This window comes from Octopus sinensis, linkage group LG8, assembly GCF_006345805.1.
Source record: "Octopus sinensis linkage group LG8, ASM634580v1, whole genome shotgun sequence".
In the NCBI taxonomy this organism is placed as follows: Eukaryota; Metazoa; Mollusca; class Cephalopoda; order Octopoda; family Octopodidae; genus Octopus; species Octopus sinensis.
Genome location: NC_043004.1, coordinates 23,383,796 through 23,405,789, shown reverse-complemented (window position 1 = coordinate 23,405,789; position 21,994 = coordinate 23,383,796). Strand labels below are relative to the sequence as shown.

Here is a 21,994-nt window from a genome sequence, read left to right as displayed (position 1 = left end):
AATCAAACAGCGTTTCAACTCTGTGTAAGTATATGTGTATATGTGTGTGCGTGTACAAAGGAAGTAAGTGAACATTGGCAAGTGTATTCATTTGATTTACCACCCATATTTATAAATAAAATACTACAATTAGCCTTCATTTTTGACGGCACAGGGTCAGCTAGTTAGTAATAAATCATCAAGGCTTTACATATTGAGATAGATCATAATCATTTTCATTTCACAATAAATCACTCGAGTTGTTCATAATGAATCATTCGGACTTTATCGTTCATTAGACTGACAGATCAAATAATATTCACTTTCATTTCACTGACATTCAATGTCGAATATTTTACTTTCACTTTGTGTTCGTAAAGCCAATGATTTCTAACAAAGAAGTTCGAGTTACACAATGCCAAAAGGCGGGTTATCACCGACACTTTACGTACTGAGTTAAAATTCTGCATAAGTCATCTTAACCTTTCGTCTCTTCGGGGTCAATATAACAAAGTACCAGTAAAGTATTGGAATTAATGGCAGCGATTAAACCCTTCTCCTGAAGATTTCTCGCCTTGTGCCTTTGTTAGAAATAATTAAACAGCTGTGATGGTGTGCCTTGTCATCTCAAAACGTCTGCTATAATATTCCATCCACAATTGTTGCATTACTCGAAAGAGATTGATATTTATGACCTTGCTTTCTTCGGTTGGTGTGCGGCAAAGGGCCTTGTTTCAGCGGCTAAGGGCCTTGTTTCAGTGGCGTACAAGGGACAAGTCCCCCATCCCACTTTTTCAGCAGCGGGGTATAAACCATCTTTTGCCCCCCCCGCCTACTTTTTCCCAATTAAAAAAACAAAGGGATCTTTTCGCTTTGACCGGCAGATTTAAAAAATAATTCTTTTGTAACTAAGCACTTTTAAACTTCGTATACTGGTAGAATGTGTTTATAAAACATATTTTTCTCTTGGCTTTCTTGAGAAAATTCTGTAGTTTGTAAGCTATTTGTTGTTTAATTTCTTGCATTTCGGTAATTTCAACCAATCAATGACGTCTATTGAGGTGAATATACTTTCTGCCGTAGTTTGTCAACAACAATTATTTGCAGTGTCATGTTTTATAGACACATTCTACCAGTATACTAAGCTTAAAAGTGTTTAGTTAACTAGAAATTATTTTTAAAATCTGCCGGTCAAAACGAAAAGATCCAAAGTACCACTGTCAATATAGATGGCATATTGCATAGTATCAAACTGGTGCAGGGGGAGCTAAAAAAAATGTCTACGCAGTGAAGAAAAATTTCAGGAGCTGTTAAATACAGCAGAAGAAATGATTTATCAACTCGATATTTCTCCTTTGGAGCTACCCAGGTAACGAAAAGTTCCTAAAAGATACCAGGAAGGAAATGCGTTAAAATATCAACACTGCACAGTTTTGCATCATTACAGAATGCAGGGATCTTTTCTGTTTGATTTGCAGTATTTGCAGGTAGTGGAGGATACTGCAATAGCAAATTTGAAAGGTTTTTTTTTTTAACAGGATTTAGCAGACGATGAAAAACTGAGCAATATTTTACTCAATGGAAATTTTTGTGCTGAAGTGATCATGCAGTATCCAGAGCTTGATGAATTTACTTTAAGGAACGAAATACTTTTTTATGGAAACCATCATAGTGGATCATCTCTCAAGGATCATCGTAAAATATTCTATGAAATGCAACCAGAAATCTGTCGCATGTATCGATGTATCGATACACCAAAAGTGAAAGCAATCTGAGCGAAATTAAGTGGGGTTGATTTTGCGAATGAGAAAGACTAGATCCCATGTTTGCAAATGTCGAGCTATTGCTCAAGCTACTTTTAGTGTTTCCAACCAGTTCTTGTGAAGCTGAAAGATCTTTTAGCACTGCGTAGACTCAAAACTTGGCTGCGATCGACCATGACTCAGCAAAGGTTGAATCATATTCTATGTCACGCTCATAAAGATGTTATGAAAAAGATTTGGTGTGAAGTTGCTAAATTATTTATTGACAGCAATGATGCGAGATATAATACATTTAGATAGTTCTAAAAGACAATAAATTTACTTGCTATTTTTTAATTCAAACATGTTTTATTTTTATTTTATTTGATATAATAAATTCTTTTTAAGCTTATTTCTTTTTACACCTGGACTTCATTTGAATATATAAAATTTAATTGGCCTAAAATTTTACGTATGTGATAGGGTCCAGGAAAGACACCTTAAGAATCAACAAATGTTGGTTTGCCCGGCATATATTTTCAAGACAACTGAGGTCCCTGTGTGCGGTACACACCTAAGCACACACATTCAGAATATATACCTAAACGTGACAAAGCTGAATTTATCCAACAATATCCACACAAACTGGAATCAATTAATAATGGACGTTGTTGAAATTGGAAAAAAAAAAATGAAGAATAGAGTCGATTAATATTGCAACAGCAACAAATTACATTTTCTAATCTTTCTAATAATGCTGAAAGGGGTTTTTAGTAAAACGAGCGGACATTTGTAGCATATTCCACTACGTTTTCCCACCGCTTCCCGTCCATTGCGGTAGTGGAATGGTTATAATAGTCACGAGGCCGATAGCGATGCAATTTATAGGTTTCGCTGACATCTTTATAATTAGTGTTCAAATTACGTTTCTCTAATTAAACCTGAAGTTACTTTTTATTTGAATTTTTCCTTTTATATAATTTGCGTATATTTTTGAAGGTGGCGGGCAGCTAGAGAAAGTGGCTGTAACTATAGAAACATAACTAGTCTCGTGTGATATAATAACTGGATTTTGGGTAGAAATATTCTATTTCAGTGTCGATATTTACTGTGTCTGGTTGTGTGGTTTATTTGAGCGGGAATGTCAATAGACATAATGGACAGCAGTAGTTAGTGTGGTGGTGATGAGTGACACATAGACAGTAGGTGAGTGCATGTTGAGAGAGAAAGAGAGAGAGTAATATATGTATGTATATATATCTATGAAAAAGTGCGAGAGTAACAGACAGAGGCGAGAGAGAGAGAGAGAAAATGTGTGAGACAAGCGTTAGAGAAAAGGCGAGGAAGGTGTGTGTGTACATATACACATAGAGAAAGAGAGAGATAGTCATGGAGCGATAGGGAAGAAAGACTGGAAGCGATAGATACAAAAGAGAAATAGAGCGAACGGGAGAAAGAATTGAGATGAAAGAGAGAGAGGCAACAAAGAGAGGAAAGGCGGTATAAGACACAGCGTAGGCGGGAAATGAAAGGTAACTTTAAAAAGTTGAATTGGCGTGCGCGGTGACTTGGTTGAGGATACATAGAAAACGAATAAAAACCAAAACATAGTTAATCCTTATTTTACCTACTATATAAATAATATATGAATTATTAGCCAATTAAAATTACCTTGGTTACAGAGATACAAACACAAATCTAATTAAATAACTGGCACTGTTGTCAGAAGGGTTATGATATACAAATACAAAACCTTGCTTGGTCTAGACGGAATTTGGATCACTCACTCACACACACACACACACACACACACTTTTCAATGAAATATCGTTTATCAGAGATGGTATTCAAACTTTGTGTATCATGACTATTTATAAACATATTCGTAACCTTTTTTTTATTTTAATAACCAGCAAGGGACCACGTCGGCCAGATCAGCTTAATGTTGATTAATTGTCTATAAAATACTAAGTTTATTAGATACTAGCAGAGGCACCCGGCGTTGCCAGGGAATGAAATTGTTCTTTATATATTAGAAAGAGCAAAATATGATGTAGAGAAATTTGTTATTCTAAATTTAATTTATTCTCCAATTGGAAAATCACTTCTGAATTTATAATGCAACAACAACAACAACAATAATAATAATAAATGAAAATACAAAGTTTACCAATTCTATAAAGGGAGATAAATTCTATCACATATACTTTTTTACTCAATTACTTGTTTCAGTCATTCGACTGTGGCCATGCTGGTGCACCACCTTTAGTCGAGCAAATCGACCCCAGGACTTATTCTTTGTAAGCCTAGTACTTATTCTATTGCTCTCTTTTGCTGAACTGCTAAGTTACGAGGACGTAAACACACCAGCATCGGTTGTCAAGCGATGTTTTGGAGGGGACAAACACAAACATCTCTCCTCATCCATCCGCTGTACATGACCATACCATCGCTAGCGTCGCTCTTACACACCACATCTGATGCTTCTTATGTCCAGCATTTCTCTCAGGGTGCTTACCCTCTGTTGTGCGCGCACACTGACATTACACATCCAGCGGATCATGCTAGCTTTATTCCTTTCAAGTCTACGCATGTCCTCTGCAGTCAAAGCCCATGTTTCACTACCGTGAAGCATGGCAGTTCGCACACATGCGTCATACAATCTACCTTTCACTTTGAGCGAGAGACCCTTTGTCGCCAGTAGGGGTAGGAGCTTTCTGAACTTTGCCCAGGCTATTCGTATTCTAGTGGTGACACTCTCTGAGCATCCACCTCCACTACTAACTTGGTCACCCAGGTAGCGGAAACTATCAACTACTTCTAGTTTCTCCCCCTGGAGTGTGATGGAAATTGTTTTCTGAGTATCTGTGGTGTCTATTGTCCTTGTGCATCTGCCGCACATGAAAGCTATCTTATCAGTTAATTTCCCTTTGATGTTGCTGCTCCTTTTATGCGTACATAGCTTACACTGGGTGCATCTTATGGAGTTTCTACCTACACCTTTCCTAAAGATCGAGCAGGGCCACCTGCCCGAGGGGGTGTGTGCTAGGTTCGCCTTTCTGCTTACTATAGCTTTGGTCTTTGATACATTTACTCTAAGGCCCTTTGATTCTAACCCTTGCTTCCACACCCAAAATTTCTTTTCTAGTTCCAGTAGTGATTCTGCTATGAGAGCCAGGTCATCAGCATAGAGGAGCTCCCAGGGGAAACCTGTTTTGAATTCCTCTGTTATTGCCTGGAGGACTATGATGAATAAAAGGGGACTGAGGGCTGAGCCTTGGTGTACACCTACTTCTACCCGGAATTCTTCATTATATTTGTTGCCAATCCTAACCTTGCTGACAGCCTCTCTGTATAGAGCCTGTACAGCCTTTATTAGCCATTCGTCAATCTCCAGTTTCCGCATCGACCACCAGATAAGGGATCGGGGGACCCTGTCAAAGGCTTTCTCCAAGTCCACAAAAGCTATGTAGAGGGGTTCATCTTTAGCTAGGTACTTCTCCTGCAGTTGTCGGACCAGGAATATACCATCAGTGGTGCTTCTACCCGGCACAAAACCGAACTGCATCTCATCTAAGCAAATTCTCTCCCTAATGAGATGGGTTATGACCCTCTCTGTGACCTTCATCACCTGATCCAACAGTTTAATACCCCTGTAGTTATTTCTATCTAGAGCATCACCCTTACCCTTGTAGCAGTTGACTATGGTGCCACTACGCCAGTCATTGGGTATGACTCCATTATGAACTACCTGGTTTACAATGTGGGTGACTAGGCCATAGCCCACATAACCAGCTGTTTTAAGCATCTCAGCAGTGATTCCTGATGGGCTGGGGGCTTTACCTGGTTTCATACCCTTAATTGCCTTAACTACAAGGGAGCTGTCTATTCGGATAGCTGGTCCCTCTACTGGGTCAACATTTGGCAGGCTCTCCTCCTCCCATTCATTCTCCACATTCAGCAGTCTTTCATAATGGCTTCTCCAAGCCTCTTTCTTTTCATCAGCATTAAAAGCAAGTGCCCCATCATCCATGCGGACACATTTCTCTCCTGTAACATCACTATTTTCTCTCACACAATCCGAAATACCTCAGTTCTTTGGTCCTCACATCGCTGGACATTGGCAAACTTCTTCTTTTCTGCTACATCTTTGGCTATGTATACCTGCTGCCCAGCCTCCCTTTTGGCTACCTGGTACAGTTCCCTGCTACCCCCATCCCTCCAGGCTTTCCAGGCCTGTTTCTTTGCACTAATGGCTTTGTCTACTGCACTATATGTTGAAGGAAATTGCATATCTGTTTTTTTTTTATACCAAAGTGATATTCATCTTGGCCAAATACACAGATTAATGGATTGGAGTGCATCATATGATTGGTGGGTTGCATTTATCCATTGAAACTTATTTCCTCTTCCTTGAATAATAATATCTCTCTTCCCATACTCAGCGCCTGTAATAATTGCTGCTACTTCATTTGCATCAGGGGCATTGTAGCAGCTTCTGTGCTCAGCCATAGGCGTTTTGTCTGCACCAGTAACTATCTTGTATTCAGTGGGTGGTGCAGATTGCAGTGCATACTTCAAGCTTCTATTGTTTGCATGCAACATACCCTGCAGATCAAAGATTAACTCTTCTTTCAAATTTGGAAGGTTAAATGATTATTGCAAAGCCTGCTCCTTGTAATTTACCATAAAATATAGCTGTAAAAACTGAAGATTTTGCCTTCAGTTGACCTTGATATTTGATACTTGATATTTAAAAGTTGGCTTCATGTTCTCTTCTCTTATAATATTGCTACCAAAGGAAGGTGGTAAGCTGGTAGAAATGTTAGCACACCAGGCGAAATGCTTAGCAGTATTTTGTCTGTCTTTACATTCTGAGTTCAAATTCCACCAAGTTCGACTTTGCCTTTCATCCTTTTGGGGTCGATAAATTAAGTACCCGATATATTAAGTACCAGTTGCGTACTGGGTTGATCTAATCGACTGGCCCCTCCCGCCAAATTTCGGGTCTTGTGCCTTGAGTAGAAAAGAATATTGCTACCAAAGGGGGTCATTTGGAAAGCAGAATTAGAATTCCTAATGTTTTTCAAGAAGTGCATGCTCCTTAGTGTGTTTCCCAAAAGCAATGCTTTCAAAGTATCTGGGGTGTGCCAAACTTCAGTAAAACAACCGTTCCTCCACAACAATAGTGGTGGTTTCTCTTCCCCATTTCTTTCCTTTACAAAAATTGTACTCTTTTGACGTTGCTCCAATATCAATCGATTTCTTTGTAGAATGATTCTGTTTTGGATCATGGTTGAAAGCTGATCTTTTCCAAGTCCCCTTAAAAAGTACAACTCTTTTGTCAAACGTATTCAGCTCGTCTTGTTGAAGACACTTGCATCTTTCCTCTGAGGGTTAGGGAAGTCTTGCAGCAGCTGTTTGCTTCTGATTTTTCCATTGTCTCATTTCTCGCTGATCTATTGTCTCATTAGCAACTCTGGCAGATTGTCTTTGTCTTGCATCCTTTATACGTTTTTCTCTTTACTTTTTTGACTCTTGGCTCCTGCAGATTGCATTTTGTTGATGTAATTGTTCTAACCATTTTTTCCTTGCTTCTTGTGACTCATTGGCCCTGCGTGCAGCAGCTCTCATTTTCATGTCTTTGCAGTTGTTGTACAGGGATCTAACAGGGAAGACTTTCTAACTAGAATGGGTATGGCCTGGTCAGCCTGTAATGACATGCATAAGATCTGGTCATCAAATCTAAGTAGAGACTTCAAACTTGAAATATTCAAAGCCACAGTCGAACCAATCCTACTATATGGCTCAGAAACCTGGACGTTATCAAAGAAGCTTGAGAGGCGGTTGGATGGAACCTACACTCGCCTCCTTATGAGAGCTCAAAATCTCTCGTGGAGGCGCCATCCAACTAAAATGCAAATATATGGGAAATTACCACCTGTGTCATCTCTTGTGAAAGGTAGGAGAGTCCAGTTTGCTGGACATTGTTGTAGAGCTGAAAAAGAAGTAATTTCTACTCTTCTCCTCTGGAAGCCATCTACTTGCAACACCAGAGGGCGCACACTCTCCTACCCTGATGTAATCTCCAGGGATACAGGAATCCAGCAACAGGACCTCCGTAATGCTATGATGGACCGTGAAGTCTGGCGCAACATAGTAAATTCCATTGTCTCGACCACGGTCGAACAATGATGATGATGACAGGGATCTCTAGTGACCTTACTCTAGCTACCTGTACTCATCTTTGTTTCACTGTACCCCCATCTACTTTTGTAGAGATGGAGAACATTTTTCTGGGAAACTTTTTTGAAAATTAAAATGGGGATTAAAGGGGAAAAAATGAGTGAAAGTTACATGAATATCTATACAAGATGATTGAAATAAATGGCAATTGTGGAATGTTGCATGTACGAACACATACACACAGTATCAAGCATCAGCATCTCTTTCTCTCCTGCTTTCCCCTTCTCTTTGTGCTAGCTTTGTTTCACCTTCACCTATAGGACATACATATAGTATCAATCCTCTGTGTCTCTTTCTCTCTCCCACTATCCCTCTCTCTTTCAACTTCTCCTATAGAAACTTGTTTTCTCACTCTGCTTCTTTCTCTCATCTCTCTCGCATTTAGTCATTTTGTGTTTCTCTTGCTCACACTTATTCTCTCTCAACCTCTGTAATAGTCCCTCTCTTTTAGTCTTTGTCTACTTCTTTCAATCTCTCTCTTTCTCTTTCTATCTCACTCATACACACTATTTACATTTCTCCCTTTATTGTGAAACATTATGATAAATGAGACATGGAAGAGTAGAAGTAAAGAGCCACTTCCTCACTTTGCTTCTCTGTTTCTTTCTCTCTCCTCTCACTCACTCATTGGCATTATGCACAGACATACAAATACAAAGACATTTGCTAATATATAGATATAGATGTGATATGGTGGTGGTGGTGGTGGTGGTATAAAATGTCATCTACAATAGTTGACTTATAGAAAGATTATAATGTTAAATTTTTGTAATGCAGATATTTAAATGAAAATAAAGTTTATTTGGTAGCTGAAAGATTACTGAATCTTTTGACACCCCATATGTCAAAATAGGCAATTAAATTTTCGAATGTATAAGGAACATACACACACACATGCACACACACACACATGCACACACACACACATGCACACACACACACATGCACACACACACACACTGTTTTATATATATAGATGAATTATGTTCTCAAAATTAAAAAAAGAAAATTAAATGAAATAAAAACTGTCATTATGAAATAGAAAAATTACTCAAATAGTTAATTCTAAAAACTAACATAGATCTAATTAGGGAAAACAATTAGTTAGGAACTAAGGAGTATCGACGATAGCTATACTATCAGTTAAGATATTCTGTAGTATTTAGTTATGTTCGTTCACATTTTGATTTTCAATCCCATCAGCTTCAATTTATTCTTGCGTTCTTCCAAGAGTCAATAAAATAAAGAACCCATGAAATATTTTTGACATAAATGAAATGGGAATATTCCATGAGAACAGGAATATTCCATGAGAACAGCTTGAGTTAGTGAAACTTATTAGCCAAGTATCCAGTTTCGGTGTGAACATGAATACATATATGCTTGCATACATTCATATGTGCATACATCAAACATCACCATCAGTGTATCATATCATACCAAATGTAAACACACTTAGAAGGCATGAAGCAGTAAAATTGTACTTAATAGATGTGAGATCTTTTCCCTTTGAATGGCAGATCGAGAAATTAATTTTTTGTAACTAAACACTTTCAAACTTCGGACACTGGTAGTAATTTTATTCAGCTGAATACACGTCGTTGATTGGTTGAAATTTCCGAAATATGACAACTTTAACATGAAATAACTTTGAACATATAAACTTTTCTCAACAACGCTAAGAGTAAAAGATGTTTTATATGACACATTCTAACAGTGTCTGAAGTTTGAAAATGTTTAGTTACAAAAAATTAATTTCTCGATCTGCCGTTCAATGAGTAAAGATCCTAGATTCGTTAAAAACACAATACCAGAGTGAGAGGAACATCAGTGATGCCGGGCTCATGAGAATGACAAGTGTCAATGCTATGCATCTGTATTTATGAAAACACACTCATAACAGGCTTCTTAATCATGCACCCATATATCAACTTGGAAGGCAGCAAGGCAAATTTCATGTTGGTAGAATTTCAACTCATATTGTAAATGTTTAGAACTAACTATTGCAAGGCATTTTATCTGAAGTTTTAGTAATTAGACCAATCACTTCGCCACCCCAGAGAAGGAAATATTAATAAAACTGCAAGAAATTAGAGAAAACACAAATATTTATTTTATTATTGTTTACAGGAATATAAAAATAATTTGCTGTCTATTGCAAATTATCAACGAGTTATTAATGATGTAATTAGCTATATGAAGATAACGAGCCAATGTGGAAGCTGCTACATAAACACTCAACCTATTATTAGATATTGCAACCAAACCTTCATTATAGTCAACTAAGTTAAATAAAAAAGGATACATTTGAATAATGTAGTCCCAGATGCATTATTCCTGAAATCAATATAAGATGGTCACAAATGGAACATTTATGATTATAGGCTTGGAAACAACTGCTGGTTGTCTTTTAGAGTCTAAGAAAGACAGTTCTGCAATTTCTTGCTGAATAAGCTGCACAAATGATTTGTTTATTGAGATCAAACGTATGTGCTGAACATTGGGTCACTCCCTTCAACAAATTGACATTGCTTGAACAGGTGCACTGTGTACCCCATGTCAGGTGCCAAAGTGATCGCAAAGCAAAGTGGGATGAAGTGTTTTGGTCAAAAATACAATGCAAAACCCAGTCTAGGAATTGAAACCACAATCTTGTAATAATTGTGAGTGCAACACCCTAACAACTAGGTCATGTGTCTTCACTACCTGCCAACAACTACAACCATTTGTATTAATTTCAAGTTTTGGCATGAGGCCAGCAATTTTGAAGGAGGTGGGAGTAGGTCAATTACATTGAGCCTGTTGCTAAACTGGCACTTATTTTATTGACCCTGAAAAGATAAAAGGCAAAGCTGACCTCGACAAAATTTGAACTCTGAATGTTAAAACAGATGAAATACCTATTTCTTTACTACCCACAAGGGGCTAAACACAGAGGGGACAAACAAGGACAGACAAACGGATTAACTCAATTACATCGACCCAGTGTGTAACTGGTACTTATTTAATTGACCCCGAAAGGATGAAAGGCAAAGTCGACCTCGGCAGAAACAGATGAAATATCACTAAGCATTTCGTCCAGCATGCTAATGATTCTGCCTGCTCACTGCCTTACTAAGCTACTAGTATTTACTACTGCACAATGTAGTCCTAGAAACACTTTGTCTGAATAAGAGATGGAATAGTACAGCTGGGATATCTTTTATCGAAAGCCTACTGGATCGGAACTCACTTAGGGTTAATCAATAACTATAACCACAAACGTTTACCACTATACTATACATGATATAATGTACTCTTAGATACACTGTGTCTGAATGAATGATAGGATGGTCATGGTTGGATCAGAGATGACCCCAGGGTTCATAGACAACAATAGCAGCCAATCTGCAGATTGATGACACTAGTCATATGTTATGGTCTTTAAATCTAATTGAAGATTATTTCTGATGATTTTTGTCTGTTATGTGTACTTATTTTTTGTCTTCCTATTAAGTATTATTGATCTTTACTGAAATATAATGTTAACTTATCTGATCTGTTGACTTAATTGATCCGTTGACTTAATTGATCTGTTGAACAGGGACTTAACATGGAATTTTTCCCAAACAAACATTTACATTCCATACAAATATATTTTCTTTCAACAAGACACAAGGCCACATTGTTGTTGTTATATAACCATAGGTTAAACTTGATTGTGCAGACCTCCATCGTAGAGGAAGACAGGCATATCTCAACTTACTTTGTTCCAAATTACATCTTTTTTGACTTTACATTGTTTTCTTTTTTACTTTTTATGAAATGAAAGGGAAAATACACCTCAGCACTTCAATTGATTTATCTGACTTTACGTTGGTCTCAGCAAACATATTTAAAAGGATAAAAATAAAAATTAAAAAAATCTAAAAATTAATACTGAAGTGAAAAATCAAATAAAAATGCTTGTGAAAATAGGTACAAATGGTTTATTAATACAAATATTAGCTTGTAAATTTTTTTTAATGTTATGTAATTTTTTCGAGTAAAATAACATGTCCTGGAACCAGTTAAGGTATGCCTCTATTTGCCTACTGTTTCCTGAAAGTCAGCCTACTGCATAGAGGTTCCCTTGTTGGCTCAACAAAGCAGCATTTTATAGTGAGGTACAGAGGGCTAGAATCAACTTCTTTATATTATTTATTTCTTTAGAGGCCACAGGAGGCTAAACATAGATGGGATAAACAAGGACAGACAAAGGATTAAGTCGATTACATCAACCTCAGTGCATAATGTGTACTTATTTAATCGACTCTGAAAGGATGAAAGGCAAAGTCAACCTCAGCAGAATCTGAACTCAGAATGAAATACCGGCAGACGAAATACCTATTTCTTTACTACCCACAAGGGGCTAAACACAGATGGGACAAACAAGGACAGACAAATGGATTAAGTCGATTACATCGATCCCAGTACATAACTGATACTTAATTTATCAACCCTGAAAGGATGAAAGGCAAAGTCAACCTCGGCCGAATTTGAACTCAGAACGTTGCGGCAGACGAAATACCGCTAAGCATTTCGCCTGGCGTGCTAATGTTTCTGCCAGCTCACCACCCTTCTTTATATAATTGGCACTTATTTAAGGATACAGAAGTTCCCTTCCTAGCCATGCTGTTTCAAGTTGTATATTGAAGAGTTGTATATTGAAATATTTGTGTATTGTTCTCGTTTATGTCTCATGACTTAGCTGTTCAACAAAAAGACATGAAGATATGTTCAAGACTTAAATAAATACTAGGGCATCAACATGAATAGAAGAATGAATACATTTCTGCTTACCTTATAGACATCAAACTGTTCGATTGTTGAATCAAACATTGTGTATAGATCATTTAGGAGAGCCACAACCTGGAGATGAAAAACAAAGGAGAGTGAGACATGTATTCATTATGAGAGAGAGAGAAAAGAAACGTGAGGGAGAGAGAGAGGGAAAGTTAGGGATAGATGGATATTAATCTGCATACATGTATATATCATCATCATTTAACATCTGTTTCCCATGCTGGTATTGGTTGGATGGTTTGGCAGGAGCTGGCCAGCCGGGGAACTGTCCAGACTCCAATTGTCTGTTGTGGCGTAGTATCTATGGCTGGGCGCTCTTCTTAATGCCAACCACTTTACAGAGTGTGCTGGGTGCTTTTTATGTGGTAAAATGTTTATTAAAAGTTTGTATAAGGATCGAGCTAAATTATTCTTAATTTGCTTGGCGAATGAAATAATCATCCAAATAATGTTGTTCTTATCAGAAGATACATTATAATTTTCAAATTTTCAAATCTTATAATACATATGAAGGGTTTGTCCTAACTTTAAGATAACTATTCGATGAACAAGGCAATGAATTGGTTTCCATATTCTGTATATCATTGTTATTTATTGGACATTTACCCTTATTATTTCTACCCTTATTTCTATTTCTACCTTGTCCTTTAAAATAATTGCCATCATGAGTAACATCCATGCCATCAGAGCAACTATGGTCCATATTTTGCACATAATACTTTAATTTCTGTCAATACCCAGCTTTGCTGAGTGCTATATTATAATAGTCAGCATTTCTATTAAAAATATCCTTAGGAGGTGATAAATTAGGAATTCTGCTAGAAATATTGTATATCAAAAAGTTTTCTACAGAACTGGGATGATTACTTCCAATATTTATATACTTAAGATTGGAGTTAGGCTTGTGGTATAGTTCATAGTAGTCAGTAATGAGATTTAGGTTAACAGCCAAGAAGTTAACTGACTCATGTATATTTTCAATTGTTATGGGGAGTTCAAAATTTTTTTAAAAACTATAAAATTCCTTCTTATGTAATTCTAATTTTCTACTAGATAGATTTCTGATTGCAAATAGGGCATCATCCCTATAAAGACCTCCTGCAAGTTCAGCAAAATCCCTTCTTAAGATAAAAATAATATAAATACTTAATAGATCTGCAACTTGGGCAGAATCTGCAGAACCCTGTTTTGATTCGTCATCATTTTGTAGCTTTCAATACTTTAACACACACACAAGTACATAGGAATAGTAACGGTTTTTTAAATACACCTGTTGCTAAAACACACATATCTAAGTCTATGAAAGGTTAACCAATATGTTGAAATGTAGCTTCTTTCTAAAAATTCTGTCCCCTGATGAAATACCAAACCTACGATATCCAATATGAAAATTTAAATAAATTTAATTTAATTTGATTCTTTAAATTGAATTGTGTATCGAAACAGCTGTAGCTGTAAAGAATTTGATGTTATACTGAATGGAATTTGTTCAAATAAATTGATGTCTATATATTAATTTCTCCATTTTCTTTTTCTCATACATATACATATATATATATATATATATATATATATAATATATATATATATATATATATATATATATATATGTATGTATAACTATACGTGCAACTATATTTACTCTGTGCAGTAGAAACATGTGTTGGTCATTGTAACCAACTAATTATGCTGTATGACCAACTGTAAAATTAAAAGACAAAATTTTGCTGATGTACCTGTCTCTGTATTCTTTGTAATTGTTTGAAATTTACTCCTGATAATATTCATAGCCCAGAGAAGCAAAGTGAGAGTTACCAATCAGAAGAATTACAGTGACATTGCTAATACTTGGCAATCATTGATACTTAGTACTGAGAATTTTATATTAACAGTATATATATATAAAAGCATCTGTATGTAGTGCTACAGAAAAGTGCCTGTGTGGTGCCATATAAAAGCACCTGTGCAGTGTCATGTAAAAGCATCCAGTACACTCTGAAAAGTGGTTGCTGTTAGGAAGGGCATCTAACCATAGAAACCATGCCAAATCAGACTGGAGTCTGGTGCAGCCCCACTGACTTGCCAGCTCTGGTCAAACCATCCAACCCATGCTAGCACAAACAACAAGCATTAAATAATGATGATGATGATATATAATAGCATGGGTACATGGTCAAGTGTCCAGGCAAATAACCTGATTTTCAGCCATGACTATTTAAGAGTAAATTTAAGCCATGTTAAGTAAATGAATTTTACTAATAAATTAAATCTGATATTTTCACTATTAAATTGGCTCCCATACTAACTTGACCCTGGTTTATGTCATGCAGAAATGCATCATAAGGAGTACATAGAATATTTCAAAATCGAGAAGCTTCTCTTTCTAGGAACAATAGCTGAAGATAGAATAAAAAAATATTCAAAAAGTTTTATCTTATTTCCAGATTCTAAATTTGTGGCAGTCTGTTTGTCAAGATTTTGAGTGGATATGTATTTGTGATAATAGGTAAACGCTCATCACTATTTCATAATATTGAAGAAGAATCTGAAATTTTTTTATATATCTAATATAGATTGATTATCCGTCAGTTTGTATATTGAACATTAAAACAAACTTTACACAAATTGAATTTACTTGAAAAAAAAAAAAAAACTCACCGATAATAAAGAAGATAATGTATTGGGAATAAAAAATAATTTTACTAGAAAAATATTGCCTTTATTTGAAAAACAGTAAAATCTTTACATAAGATTATAAAATTAATTGAATGAAACATCAACATTCACATAAATCAATAGCTTCATTTGCACTATTAATATCAAAATATTATTTCTTTATACATATAAAATTTTAATTTAAAACTCTTCTGGTACTTATAAAAATTTTCTAATCCTCATAAAAATTTTGTCTTCTTAAAAAGATTCTGCTTTTTGTAGAAGCTTGTTTCTACATTAAAATGATTTGAACCCTATAAAAATTTTGAACTCCTAACATTTTCTGCTTCACCTAAAAATTCTTTTATCTCCTAAAACTTTTGTGCCCTCTTAAAAATGATTCGCTTCTCTCCGAAATTGTGTACCTCTTGTAAAATAGAACAACTACACAGCTAATAAAAGTCATCAAATTAGCAGAAAAATTTCCATCAATATCTTGAATAATTAGAAATAAATTTTAAAGAATGTTCGACAACAATTTTCTGGACCTCAATGACTGAAAGGGGTATTTAGTTTTGTTTATTTTTTCTATGTGATTCTGAATCTGATCTTAGTTTTCCTTTAGATGCTCTGTTCCAAAAGCACACATGATACAAATATACACTCCCAACTACTTCATATATATATAAACATATATATACACACGCACACACACACACACATATATATATATATGCATACATATATACTAAGTATCAATATATGCATACATATATATATATATGCATACATATATATATATATATATATATATATATATGTAAACATATACACACACACACACACACATATATATATTTATACATACATATATAAACATATATATATACATAAACATTTATATATACATATAAACACACACACATATATATATATATATATAAACATATATACTCTTTTACTTGTTTCAGTCATTTGCCTGTGTCCATGCTGGAGCACCGCCTTTAGTCGGGCAAATTGACCCCCAGGACTTATTCTTTGTAAGCCTAGTACTTATTTTATTGGTCCTTTTTGCTGAACTGCTAACTTACGGGGACATAAAAACACCAGCATCAGTTGTCAAGTGGGGGGGGGGGATAATCACAGACACACAAGCACGCACACACACATACATATATACGATGGGCTTCTTTCAGTTTCTGTCTACCAAATCCACTCACAACGCTTTTGTTGGCCTGAGGCTATAGTAGAAGACACTTGCCCAAGTTTCCACGCAGTGGGACTGAACCTGGAACCATGTGGTTAGTACGCATACACACACACATATATTTAGATGCAGTTAAATGTATGTCCAGTTCATAGAGTAACCAATAGTTTCGCATCCATAAAGCACTTAGCCTTTTTAGACAACTCATCAGACGCTAATGGTGGAGGGCATATCAATCTATGACTGGACATATATTTAACTGCATGTAAATACATTACTGTTCTATCCTTTAGAGTGTGCTTCATTTTCAGATATGTGATCCACTGATGGTATATATTTATATATATATATATATATATATATATACGAGCAAAGTGCTCCCCATCCAATGGACGGTGGTGCGTTGTCAAAAATTTAAACAAAATTTTCTCAAAACAACTTGTCTGACCGTCTCATAGGCTCCCCCTTTGAGAAACACTGATTTAACCTAAATTTGAGACACAAGCAAAAGAAGAAATAAAGATAGAATTTTTGTCTATTCCAAAGAAAAACGATTTTATTCACACAAATATGCAACTGAAGAGTTTAAAGTATCAGTAATAATAAGGCTGTTGACAGGGAGAACACAAATATGGTTTAAACAGTAAGCTTGGCAGGAAAGAAACGTGCCTTTAAGTAGTACAAAACCAACAAAAAATGGAAGGTGCAGTTATGTACAGGTTGACGGAAGAAAAGCAGGACAAAACGGCTTTATCAATCGCATTCTCACCTGGAATCGATTTTTGTAATTTTTTCAAGACTTATACATGCTCTGATACTGTTAGTATCTACATATCAAGTTTGAGTGGAATCAGATGGAGGATGCCTGAGATCCGAGAAGACACACACACACACACGCACACACAGACAGAACGATTTTATATAATATAGTTAAAATTTACAGAAAACAAAAGATGAGGACTGGTGACGGAATAACAAGCAGGTGTATTAGTTTGATGTTCAGGAAGAATGGTAAAGTCTTTGACATTTTAATCCCACAGTCTTTGTCAGAAAGGGTTGAGAGGAAAAAAAAAAGAGAGAGAACAAGAAAAAATAAAACTGAGAGATAAAAACTGTGTAGGGATTAATGATTCAACATGATGAAATGACTGGAAGAAAGAGGCTGAGTGACAGGCAGATAATAACGGTGCCTAGGAAGAATTAGGGTGTGCAAGGACATGTGTGTATGTGAGAATGGTGTGTGTGAATGTGGGTGTGTGGAAGGGAGTGAACATGTGTGAATGTATGTGTGGGTGAGCTTAAGATTATGTGGGCTTGTATGCATATGGGAGTGTGTGTATGTGTAAAAGTAACCTAGTGTCTGCATTGCATGGAGTGATGTGTGTTTCATGTATCTGTGAGTGTGCATGTGTGTGTGTATGGATATGTGTATATGTGTAAGGGTGTGTATAGTATGTGTGAAGCTATTGTGTGTGTGCATGTGCAAACACTTGTGTGTAACTGCTAATATGTGCTTGTTCAAGTGGTGTGTATATGTGTGTGGGTGAGACACTATAGTGTGTGCATGTGTGTGTGTGTGTGTTGTGTATGTTTATTTGTGTATATTGTCTGTGTTCAGGTGTATTGTGTGCATGTGCAATGTATGCTTTTAGGAGTGAATAGTGTGTTGTGGGGAAATGCATGGAAGTGTGAGGTGGAATAGGGGCGACAAAAGTCAGGGTGGGAGGTATTGGATGCTTGTGTGTATGGATGGGAAGATATGTGTGAATGCATGTGTGTGAGTGAAAGTGTGCATAATGGTCTGTGGTGTAGGTACTGAATTGAACAGTGTGCAGGGGAGTTTGTATAATGGCGTGTGTAGTGAGGGTACTGGTGAGTGTGTGGGTATGAGCAGCATAATGGTGTGTAGTGTGGGTAATGGAAGGTGTTGGGTGCTGGTGTGTATGTGGAGTAGGAATGTGTGTGTGAGTGCATGTTTGTATGAATGTGTGTGCATGTGTGGTGTGAGTACTGAGTTGAGCAGTGTGTATGAGTGTTATAATGATGTAAAGTGGGGTGTGGTGAGGGTACTGAGCCAGGCATAGTACGGGTGTGTGGGTGGAGGGGATGGACAGTTAAAGGTGGGAGGTGTTTAGAAATATGTGTGGGGTAAGTTTCAGATGAAGAGAGGTGGTGAATTAAGGCCATAAGGAGCAAAAGAACATATGTTTCTGTCCCAGCTTTAAGTTGCTGAGTTCTTTCAAATTATTATACAGTTGAATACTGTTCAGCAACAGCCATGAGTAGGTGCTTCATCGAGTGGAATACGATTAATGGAATATACCTAAATGTAGTATATGATGTGGTAGCCAAATAGGGCCATAAGAACTTTTAAATGTACATTACGAGGTTTTCACCCAAATTATTCTAAATAAATAAGACTACCTATATATATATATATATATATATATATATATATATGTGTGTGTGTGTGTGTGTGTGGAGAGAGAGAGAGAGAGAGAGAGGAGGATAGATAGATAGAGAGAGAGAGATAAGTACAGGTATGGCTATATAGAAAACAAGTTTGCCTCTCAGGCATGTAGTTTTGGGTTCAGCCTCACTGCATGCCACCTTAGGCATGTGTCTTCTGCTACAGCCTGACACCAGCCAATGCCTTCTGCTATATTTGGCACATACATTCATAAACATCGGCTTGTTATTGCACTAATTATAAAACTCAATGTAACATATAATGTAAAATATATTCTTTTCTACTCTAGGCACAAGGCCCGAAATTTTTGAGAAGAGACCAGTCAATTAGATCGCCCCCAGTACGCAACTGGTACTTAATTTATCAACTCCAAAAGGATGAAAGGCAAAATCGACCTTGGCAGAATTTGAACTCAGAATGTAAAGACAGACAAAATACCTATTTCTTTACTACCCACAAGGGGCTAAACACAGAGAGGACAAATAAGGACAGACAAATGTATTAAGTCGATTATATTGACACCAGTGCATAACTGGTCCTTAATTTATCGACCCTGAAAGGATGAAAGGCAAAGTCGACCTCGGCGGAATTTGAACTCAGAACATAACGGCAGACGAAATACGGCTACGCATTTCGCCCGGCGTGCTAACATTTCTGCCAGCTCGCCACCTTATAATGTAAAATATATTATATAATATAAAACAATGTAATATGGCAATTGAAATGAAATTATCTATTAAAGAAAAAATGAAGATGAGAGACAATAACACTCTCCTCTCTGAAAATTTCTCCAGACAGATCAGAATGGAAGGAACAGAAAGAAAATAGGACACTTGGTATGGTATACTTACTTGATGGGGAGTGCTTTCTGCAGACATTGCAGTAAAACCGCAAATGTCACTGAAGAAAAGGGTTACGCTTTCAAACTCTTCAGCTTGAATAGTTTCACCCCGAATTAATGCCCCGGCGACAGACCTTGAAAAGGAAATGTTGAGAAGTTGGTTTAGTGCTAGTAGTCATAGACATTTGAAAACACATGAGAATAGAGAAATGATTTACAAAGTTTTAAAGACTAAAAAAAGACAACAAAATAACTACAACAAAAGACACTCCAGAACCATTTGGTTTGCTATTACTGCTTTAACTGTTTAATGTAAAATTAAATTTCATAATTATTTTAGTAATGATGTTAAATATCTTCCAAAAAATAGAATTGGTGGGAAAATTTGATTAGAGGCTGTTGCTGCAGCCATCTATAGTAGCTTTTGGAGTAAAAGAGAGTGAGAGAGAAAGAGTGAGAGGGAGGGAGATAGTGAGAATTTACTTAGAAATAGAAGAGAGAGTGAAGATTCCTTTTAAGGGGAGAGAACTGCTCCAGGGTTTATATTTTTTTAATAATTATAGGAAATCCTTTTCTTCTGAGTGAGAGAACATATGAAATATTTTCCCATATAACCCATTTTCTTTTCTTTCTAAGAGTCCTTGCAGTTGTAGATAGTGCCATTTCACCCTTCTTATGAGCTTCTCAGTACAACATGGCTGGAGTCATGAAATTAGTATTTTTTCTTAAATTAGTTAGTATTTTAACCATGACATTCCTCATCAAAAGATAAATTGGTCTTTAAAACTAGATAAATATCTGATTTCTGCAGTAAAATGCTTAAGAAAGCATAAACTTTTGGTAGTGGATCTCACAATGTGCTTTTTGCTCCTCAATTGTAGCCATTTCACTTTAATTATGACATGATTTCTTGAGTCTGCATGAGGTATAACACATTTATGCCAGAAATAACATTATTACTACTGTTGTTGTTGTTGTGTTTTCACCTCTTCAGACATGCTTCTGTTTGCTCCCGTGGAATTTCAAACCTTTTACTATGCATGCCAGCTCTGTCTGGCACCTGTGCGGGTGGCACGTAAAAAGCACCCACTACACTCACGGAGTGGTTGGCGTTAGGAAGGGCATCCAGCTGTAGAAACACTGCCAGATTTGACTGGGCCTGATGAAGCCTTCTGGCTTCACAGACCCCAGTAGAACCGTCCAACCCATGCTAGCATAGAAAACGGACACTAAACGATGATGATGATGAACTGAAGGATAAAAAAAAAAAGGGATCCTTCCCTAGAATTTTCTTCAGAGGATTCTTTTGAAATATTTTGTATATCTCTCCAAACTAATGATGACATAAGGTCTTTGAATTTAGAACATTTTTAATGCAATTTATTCTGTTTACAACTTAAGATGTTATCTCTAGAAAAACAATATTCAACACAAAGAGATATGTTCCCCCAGAAAAAACAAAAAACAAAACCAAACAATATTCACCACAAAATAGTACAGAAAGAAAACAAAAATAAAACCTCAGCAGAAAAAGAAATTTAATTATGCAACAGAATATTTGCATTCAATGTGACAAAATTACTGATTTTTGACAGATAACAATATTAATTTGAACAATTCCAATGCTAGTATGGCGACGCTAGTTGAACTATAATAACAATAACAACACATAGATAGATACATATATGTGCATTCTTTACCAGATAAAAAGAAGAGTGCAAAAGCTACATTGAATAATAATAATTGGAATGTTACTTTTTGTTTTGCTAACACAATCAATAACAAACAGGAAGTAATGGGTATGAAACATCTGGCTGAGATATAAATTCACTTGGTTTGAGTTATGTGAGCTGGGAGAGTATTTTGTGTATTTCTGCCAGAGCAGTTTATCCAAAGAATGAGAGATATAAGTCATCTATATCTATATCACAAAAATGGAAGCAGTTTTCTTATAGAACAGTTGAAGATAACCTTGACTGAATTGTTGTTGATGTTAAGTCTCCCTGTCTCCTACTTCCTGCTGGCCTTCT

At 36.2% G+C, this 21,994-nt stretch overlaps 1 protein-coding gene and 1 long non-coding RNA gene across 2 annotated transcripts in view; one reads left to right on the top strand and one right to left on the bottom strand.

Moving 5' to 3' along the window:
- LOC118764505 overlaps positions 1-8,373 on the top strand; it is a 28,516-nt gene extending 20,143 nt beyond the window's left edge. Inside the window, exon 3 of the long non-coding RNA XR_005000317.1 lies at positions 8,152-8,373. This is a non-coding gene — a long non-coding RNA (uncharacterized LOC118764505). The remainder of the gene's footprint in view (positions 1-8,151) is intronic.
- Positions 1-21,994, bottom strand: part of LOC115214978 (atrial natriuretic peptide receptor 1) — an 853,780-nt gene that overhangs the window by 29,388 nt on the left and 802,398 nt on the right. The window contains exons 17-18 of the mRNA XM_029784078.2: positions 19,975-20,098; positions 12,789-12,857 (exon numbers count right to left, since the gene is read on the bottom strand). Coding sequence (XP_029639938.1) covers positions 12,789-12,857; positions 19,975-20,098 — 193 coding nt within the window. The remainder of the gene's footprint in view (positions 1-12,788; positions 12,858-19,974; positions 20,099-21,994) is intronic.